General features: G+C 59.2%; 1 protein-coding gene across 5 annotated transcripts in view; it reads left to right on the plus strand.

Annotated features, from left to right (window-relative positions):
* Positions 1-5,412, plus strand: part of Blk (BLK proto-oncogene, Src family tyrosine kinase) — a 44,254-nt gene extending 38,842 nt beyond the window's left edge. For all 5 annotated transcript variants that reach the window (XM_070016798.1, XM_070016797.1, XM_070016802.1 and 2 more), the window contains 4 exons: positions 684-760; positions 3,290-3,440; positions 3,725-3,856; positions 4,826-5,412. In XM_070016798.1, coding sequence (XP_069872899.1) covers positions 684-760; positions 3,290-3,440; positions 3,725-3,856; positions 4,826-5,031 — 566 coding nt within the window. In that variant the 3' untranslated portion in view covers positions 5,032-5,412. The remainder of the gene's footprint in view (positions 1-683; positions 761-3,289; positions 3,441-3,724; positions 3,857-4,825) is intronic.
* The last annotated feature ends 3,364 nt before the right edge of the window (positions 5,413-8,776 follow it).

Genomic DNA, 8,776 nt, shown 5'->3' on the forward strand with positions numbered 1-8,776 from the left:
GCAGAGTGGTTCTCACACAGTCGCAGGGGCAGCGTAGCCCACGCTTCCACTTCCGGAGCTCCCGGAGACTCAGAAGCACCTGATTGGCTATGCTGGGCAGGGAGGGGGGCGGCGGGAGGAGCACACAGGCTGATATCCACAGGTGGCTCTGCTTCCAGCCCCAGCCCTTCCGGGCCACAGGTGTGTGTGTACAGCGGTGTGAATACACCGGGCTGGGCACATGTGTCCTCGTGACCCGCAGACCGGGGACCAGGCCTTAGCCTCTATCACCTCCTCCTGACCTCCCATCACCCAGATGCCATATTGCTTCCTCTGGCCTTAACATGGCTGTGCCAACTAAGTGTGGCTGAGGGGGCTGGCCTGGCACCCCGGGCAGGGGCTGCACCTTGGCTAGCAGCGTGCAGGTGAACTGCATGATGGGTAATGTCCTCAGCTGTCCCCCCTCCAGGTCTCCCTGTCCTGGTGTTTTCTTGCTCTGGGGCCGTCCCCCGTCAGTCTTTGCCAGGGAAGATGGCTGAGCTAATCACACATGGAAATGCCCTTTGGGGAAATAGTGCCAACCGCAGATCCAGTTCCCTCCTCCCGTGGTCCCCAGACCTGACTGAGACTTCATTTCCGGGTGGCTAGGGGCTTCGCTCCAAGGCCCGCGAGGCCCGGGGCGCAGCTGTGCTCTCTTTCCCTAGGATGCTTGCTGGACTTCCTGAAGACGGAGGAAGGAGGCAGGCTGTCCATCCCAAGACTTATCGACATGTCGGCCCAGGTTGGTGAAGGCGCACGCACTGAGGGCTCCTGGAGGGAGGGCTGCCCCCCACCCCGTGCCCCCTGAGGGTCGCGGTGTCCCCTGGGGTGGGTTAGACCCAGGCAAGACTGTGAGATCCAGAAACCCTGACGGTGTGACTGTGTCAATGTCCAGAGCCGGACAGGCCGGGCAGGTAGGAGCCTCCGCCCCTGAGTTTCTTCTGCCTGCAGGGAATTTTAGCACGGCAGCTTGCTGTCCAAGATGGTAGCGTGGGCACCACCAGAACAGGCTACTTCCTCCCTCTGGGGTCATCTCTTTGACCTGGCTACATGCCCCCTGGATCAGCCGCTGCTAGAGATTCTGGGAAATGTAGTCCCGACTCTGGGCAGCCATGACAGATGAGAATGCTTTCATTGGAGAGAGGAAGGGAGGAAGGGAGGAAGGGGGAGGAGGGGAGGGCAGTGGTGCTGTGAGAGCCCAGGAGAGGTATTTATAGGTAGTAGCTGTGCTTGGTGGGATCCGTTTCCTCCACAGATGGAGGCCGCTGTAAAAACACTGGCCTTGTATCACCGGTCCGAGGTCCGGGTGCCACCCTGGGATTGGCTCGGCCACATGAGCCACATAGAGTGCGGGGACACTCCTACGCTGAGAAGTTCTGGGGAAGTTCTGCCGTCAGGGAATCTCAAGGGCCCAGGCCCTCTCCGCGGCCCGGAGCGGCCCTCTGTGTCCCTTTGGGTCACATCCAGAATGTGCTAGACTCTGTGGGAGAGCAGAATGAAGGGGAGGGCTCCTTCCTCCCCAGGAGACGTCAGCAGCCCCGCTGATGTAGCATCTGGTGGCTCTGGGGTGTGTCTGTTAAAACCTATAGCTCTCAGCAGGAAAGCTGTGGTCTGCGGTCAGCCTGTGTGACCCACACACACACACACACACACACACACACACACACTGCTAGGGAGGGATCACCTCGCTGCACCCTAACCACAGTTATCTGCCACTGCTAGCATGGCAGGAACGGAGGCACAGATTTTTCCACTGCGGTGAGCAGGCACTTCTAAGGCAGCCAGTGAGATGGACGTGGAAAATTGGCGCTGATGCCTGGTTTCTAACAGCCCGTCTGCGGTCTGCGCCGTCTTCCTCTTCCTCCCCTTGCCCTGCCCCTTGCTTTCGCAGTCCTGGCTGCAACGCTTGGATTGCCCAGGGGCAAAGTCTGCAAGGGCCGGTGCGCTCCGGACCTCCATGTGCTCAGACACCAGGGTTTGAGAGCTGGAAGAGCAAGCCCCTCCCTGAGGACAACTTCTAAGCCAGGAGCTGGCCTCTGCACGCACGTGTGCACTTACACGAGCAGGTGCATATACACACCAGGCATACGTGCCCACACCCGGTAACCAGTCCCTCCGCTCCCCTGCCCAGAGGGCCTCTGCTTCCTTCCCGATGGCCCTGTCAGCAGGACCGAGTCACAGCCATTTCTACTAACGTTTCCTACATGGGAGCAAGATGGTCGGTGCTCTGTCTTAGCCTCAGTTTCTCCCCCATCACTGGTGATTGTGGCTTAGTTTCTTCAGCTCCAGGAGGCAGCTTGACTGCAGAGAGCTCTGAGCCCCCACCGCCTGGCGGCTCCCGCGGCGGCGGCGGCGGCGGCTTCTCTGTGGAAACAGGTCTGGGCCCACCCATCTGGGCTTGGGGTGCATTTCCAGTACTGGTCAACAAGTAGTAGGTGATGAGCTGAGTACTACGAACACCGCCCAGAAGGTGTCAGCGTCCTGCACTCGCTGCTGTGCGGCGGGGAAGGCTTTAGCAAGGGAATAACATAAGAGCATGCTGCAGACACGGCTGCAAGTGGAAACAGGTGGATGAGGCTGGGTGCGGCTCGGGGTGGAGCTCTTGCCACACAGCTGGCCCTAGCCAGACGCTGGATGGGGGGGCGGGGGGAGCTCCCTTGCGGCGCACCTCTGCTTCCCTGGATTCTGCTCTCACTTCCTGAGTGCCCAGAGCAGGAGCAGGGTTGAGGCTTCATCCACTTCAGCTGCCGCCTCCTCCCACTGCCCTTCTTCCTCCTCCTCCTCCTCCCCTCCTTCCCCTTCTCCTCTTCTTCTTCCTCCCTTGTCCCCTCCTCCTTCTCTTCCTCCTTCTGGTGGTGCTGGGGTTTGAACTCAGGACCTTGTGCTTCTTCTAATGCTCACCCTAACTCTGTGTCTTGCTCAAGTCAGAGCGTGACCTCTGAGGGAGGTGACAGGGCTTGCTGGACACCAGCCCCTCCCTCTCTTCAGGGCCATCTTCGCCTCCAAGCATCCTTCTGCTTTGCTGCTTACAGACTCTTGGAGATGGCTGCCTGGGAGGGAGGGCAGGAGGCGTGCTGGGGATGAGAACGCTCCCCACAGCATGCACCCCTTTTGCATCCACCACCTCCCTGCGCCCCGCAGCCTTGCCAGAGGGCAGCGGGCTGCACACAGGCTGGCTGAGGGCGCGCAGGGCTTCCTCTCCCACAGGGCTGTGCGCAGATGCTGGCCGGCACTGTCCCTGCCCTCCCCGGTGAGGAATCTGTCCCCGCAGATTGCCGAAGGAATGGCGTACATTGAACACATGAATTCCATCCATCGCGACCTGCGGGCAGCCAACATCTTGGTGTCTGAGACCTTGTGCTGCAAAATTGGGGACTTTGGGTTGGCCCGGATCGTGGATAGTGAATACACAGCCCAAGAGGGTGAGCAGAGTCCCCCAGCCTCGTCCTGCCCGCCCCCCCGCCTCCCTCCTGGCTCCCCAAAGCCTCTCTGAACTTATCCTCATCCTAGGAAGGACCCCTAAGGATGGTGGGAGTGACTGCCCCCAACCCAGGGCCCCACTCACCCGGCCCCTGGCCTCAGGTCCTCATGCCTCTGGATGTGCCTCACTGGGTCCAGTGGCCAGCCATGGGGCCGAGGAAGGGGCAGGAGGGGGGGCTGGGGGGCAGCCAGGCACCCTGGAGCTGCTGGGATCCTTTTCTCTCAGGAGCCAAGTTCCCCATCAAGTGGACGGCGCCCGAGGCCCTCCACTTTGGGGTGTTCACCATCAAGGCGGACGTGTGGTCCTTCGGAGTCCTCCTCATGGAGCTGGTCACCTACGGCCGTGTACCCTACCCAGGTAGGTGGCCGCCGCAGCGGGCCCCCCCCTGCGCCCCTGCATGTCCGAGGTGACACCCCATTCTTGGAGCCTGAGACTGCCACCAGGCACAGAGTGGGGATCAAAAGCAGAAAGAGAGACCCAGACACAGGTTTAGATTGTGGGGTTCTGCCCTTCGCCAGTGTTGCGCTGCGCCCCTTCCTCCAGAGAGGGCAAAGGAGCCCCCAAAGCCACCATCGAGGCGAAGGTCAGGTCCAAATGCAAGTCCATTCCTGTGGTTTGTCTCAGTAGTGGACAGGTTACCTAGGCCCTGCACCCAGGATCTCCCCAAAGCCTGTCCCCATGGCACAGATTCTGCCAGCCCATGTCTGAGGGGGAGGGCTGAGTTTTGGGGGTGTCTGAGGCTCACCAGGTGCCTGGTCATTGGAGGCAACAAGGTAGGGTGCCCTTGAGGAGCCATCCCTGGAAAGACCACGGCTTGTGCCTGGCTTGTGCCAAACAATAGAAAGCAAATAGAGGACCCTTGGTGATGCCGTCTGTAATCCCAGCACTCCGGGAGCTGAGGCAGGAAGATTTTGATGTGGAGGCCGGCCTGGACTACATAATGAGACCCTATCTCACAGAAAGAGAGAAAGCTGAGTTCTGGTGGCTCATGCTTGTAATCCTAGCTACTCCAAGGCGGAGGAAACAGGTCTGAAGCCAGCCAGTACAGAAAAGTTCATGATGGTTAAAAAAAAAAAAAAGTCCATGATAACTCCAATAAACCAGCAAAAAGCTGGAAGTGATGTGGCTCCTCCGATGGCAGAGCACCAGCCTTGAGCCCCAAAGCCACGCCAGAGCATGAGTTCAAGCCCCAGTACAGGCACAAAAAGAGAGCGAGAGAGAAAGAGGGGAGAGCCAGGCGAGCCAGGGCGTCTGCACCTGTAAGTCTCTCCCCCTCCCTCCGGCTGTCCTTCCTGCCCCTCCCACGCCCCTGTCTGTCCCCTGCAGGCATGAGCAACCCCGAGGTCATCCGCAGCCTGGAGCGGGGCTACCGCATGCCGCGCCCAGACACGTGTCCCCCGGAGCTGTACCGCAGTGTCATCTCCGAGTGCTGGCGCAGCCGGCCGGAGGAGCGGCCGACCTTCGAGTTCCTGCAGTCGGTGCTGGAGGACTTCTACACGGCCACCGAGGGCCAGTACGAGCTGCAGCCCTAGCCGCCGCCCGCCTCCCCGGGGCCTGCCTGGCCGCGGACAGCCGGGGATGGTGCTCGCCAGGCGCTTCCCACTCAGCGGCCGCGGCTGTGAGTCCTCCCGGGTCACTCCCCGCTCCTCCTCGCAAAGGGGCCGCGGGGCTTTCGTACTTCACCTTCTTGTCTACAAGTGTGTCGGTGCGCAGCGCTCACCTGACCACTGTGGCCGTGCAGGGCGCAGGGCTGGTGCCGCTGCCCAGAGATGGGCAGGCGGCGGGACCGGCCCTCATAGCACGGTCCACCCAGAGCTGCTCTCTGTCCCCTGGTCCAGAGCCAGGCCTTCTGACCTAGGCCACCCCACAGCACCTGGACTTTCAGACAATAAAGTTCCCCGGCTGGCCTTTGTCCACGTGGTTACTGGTGACATAGTCCGCGTGAGCTCCGGGCTACGGCTGACCCAGCCGTCACTTCCTCCAGCGCCTGCAGAGGGCGCCCTCACCCCACACATCCTTGGCAACATGGGGCCTGCTGGGTAAGGAGAAAGGGTGCCAGGGTCAGAGACCCAGCCACCAGACCCATGATGAAGCCAAGGACAGGAGGGCCAAAGCACCCACGAATCCCAGACATGCCCTTCATGTGTCTGGGTTTCACTTTGCTTTAAAAAGGCATTTTTTAGCAGTAAAAAAAGGGCAGAATTGCCAAACTTGTCATCATCTTCCCTCCTGACTGATGCCCTTTCTGAGATCCGGCCGTGGTGAGGGCATTTGTGCATCTGCCCTGATCGGCCAGCGCCAGTGCCTTGTCATTAACGAGCTTGCTGTGCGCTGTGCATGCTGTGTGCACCGTGAGCTGTGTGCTCCGTGCCCTGTGTGAGGTGCGCTGTGCGCTGCCCTAGGTACCACTGTGACCTCATTGTGCACAGTCCCCCCCTAACCTCAAAATGCCGCCTGTTCACCCACTTCTGGGCCAGCCATCAGCAAACTCACATATCAAAATGCCAACTCGCTCAAAAGGTCTGCCGTTAGTGATGTATCGTATGGAATCTCCCAACACAGATTCCTTCAGGTTCTGATAGAGTCCCGGGCTCGAGCTTCCCTGGGCCCCTAGTTTCTTTTTATGTCTTGTTTTTGGTAGTTTTTTTTTTTTTTGTCTCGGGGCTCTGTACTTGTTTTGCATGTGCTCTACACCTTGAGCCCCAACTCCAGCTTTTTTTGCATTCAAGATTTTGAGACAGACTTTTGCTTTTGGCTCAGGGCATACTGGCCTGCGGTCCACCTATTATTACACTCCAGGAAGTGTAAATAGCTGGGATGATGTCATGAGCCACTACACCCAGCTTGGTGGTGGTGGTTGTTTTTTTCTATTAAGATGAAGCCTTGTGAACGTTTTCACGCAGGCTGGCCTAGAACGACAGAACTCTGATCTTCATAATCTCAGCCCCCCTCATGGTTGGGATGGCAGGCACGAGCCTCTGGCACCCTGCTTGAGATTTCATGTAGAATATACGCACCATAAAACCAATCACACTCTAAGTGTGCATTGAGTAATGTTAAGTATGGCCAACACCATCTATCCAGAATATTTTCATCTCTCTGACTGAAACTCTGCCACTGTTCACACTAACTCTCCCTCCCTAACCCCCACTGACTGTCCATACCCCTCCTATGTGCAGAATCCTGTACTATGTGTCTCTTGGACCATGCCTTATCCCATGTGACCTCGGGGTTCATCATGTTGTGGCCTATGGTACAACCCCATTCCTTTGTCAATGATGAGTAATGCTCCAGTTCATGGACATGCCACATTCTGTCTATTTATGTTTCTGCGTTGGAGCCGCTGTGAATAATGCCGCTGGTGACGTGGGGTGGGGTCTCTGGATCCAGCAGCCGCTACTCCGGGTTTGGTTTTTGAGAGGTGGTGGTTCTGCGCTTCCAGCAGCAGCACACGGGCTCTGGCTTCTCCCTGTCCTTGCCATGTTCGTTTTGCTTGGGGGGGGGGGGCATGGTGTCTGTGCCAGTAATAATAACCTCATTTCTTTACTTTGGTCGCCCTTGGGGCTCAGTCTTCCCGAGCCAGGCCTTCCTTCCACGGGCCTACGTGGAGAGCCAGCTGGGCACAGCTCGCGGCCTGTCCAGCGCCCTCGGGGGCAATCCCTTGAACAGGGCTAAGCAGACCTTTCCTAGAGAGTGATGGGAGGGTGCAGGAAGGGTGGCGGAAGGAAGCCAGGAAGAGAAATGCCTGGCACGGACCGGGCCACCAGGATGAATGGACTCTCACTCTGGGCCGGGTCACCGTCCCAGAGAGGTGAGGTGGCCAGACGTGGTTGCAGCGGAACTGACCCCTGACCGCCTGACTCACAGAGTTACAGCTCTGCTGACATCACTGGAGACCTGAAAATAGACCGAGGGCGTGGCCAGGAGATAACGGCGCAGAGTTAAAAATTGTAGGTGCAAACCAACAGTGGGAAACTAGCACCGTGGGCCCTGGGTGACCTGCAGGCCCGTGTGTGGCCCTGGAGATGTCCAGCCCAGGCACGGCGCTGCCCCGCCCACCCTCACCCCGCCACCTGCCCTCACCCTCAGAAGCTGTTGAGATGGTTTGGGAACAGCCCAGGCTCACAGCCACACCTCGCAACCTAAGTTCTGTGCTGCCCCATTTTGTGGATGGGAAAACCAAGACCCAGAAGCTAGGCCATCTGCCAGCTCCACAGCCGGAGCCCCCTGCCCGGGTCATCCCGAGCGCCTCCAGCCAGTGAACCGGAAGAGGTGGAGCCAGGCTCTCTGCACACAGGTGGCCCAGGAAGTGAGGGCCGTGGCCTCGGCAGCTCCCCCCAGTGCAGCCACAGGACATGCTGGGCCCCCCTTTTCCTCTTGGTTCTGCCTCTGACCTGTGTGGTATCCGGGGATCCCTCACTGGGCCTCGGACTCATTGCCTTTGACGTGGACACAGGGTACCTACCTCCGAGGGAGCTACACACCCCCAGCTGATATCCTAACTTTGCACAGGATTATGCATGCAATTGGACGCCAGCTTATGCACACTCCTTTCCCCCAGCATGTTTGGAAGCCAAGTCCTAGTCAGAGGACCTCTGCCCCAAGGTTACCTGCCAGGCTTCTGTTCCCATTCCACATCCCTGACCCATCCTCCCCATTTCCACCCAAAGCTCGGCCCCAGCTCCCTGTGGGCAGCGGAGGCTGACAGGGTCTGAGGGGAGCCAGTCCCCACGGGTCTGAGGCGGATTCCCGAGGAGTGATGAGGTGAGGGCGAGGCTGTCCTGGGCTGACAGCATGGCGGGAGGAAGGGAGGCAGGAGCGTGACAGGGCGCTCTAATCTCGGCTCCGGGACTTTGGGGAGGGCCTGGGTACCATCTAGGGGCATCTCTGTGGCAGTTGTCCCACCCCCAGGCCCTGTACCAAGGTCACTCTGCTGCTCGTGGTTAAAATTAGCCGCCTGCTCATTTCCCTGGACCGTGAGTGGCCTTTCCCATGAACTACTGGGACCCGGCCTCACACAGACACACTGGGCCACGCACCCTGTGCTCTCCAGAGAGCACATAGACCACATGCCATGGTGCTGAAGGCACAGAAGTTAGAGTACATGCATGCATACCTGCGTGTGTGGTCTGACATGCTGCCTGTAACTAACCTTTGATGAGCCAGGCGGAGTCGGCTGTGGATGGGATGTGGGTGTCACCGGATTCATTCCTTGACCACTCCGTTTCTTGCTTACCTGCAAGGTTCCCACGTGACAACTGATGGTGTCATTTCTAG

The sequence above is a fragment of the Dipodomys merriami genome, unplaced genomic scaffold, assembly GCF_024711535.1.
Source record: "Dipodomys merriami isolate MVZ:Mamm:240054 unplaced genomic scaffold, mDipMer1.0.p SCAF_12, whole genome shotgun sequence".
NCBI classification, from domain to species: Eukaryota; Metazoa; Chordata; class Mammalia; order Rodentia; family Heteromyidae; genus Dipodomys; species Dipodomys merriami.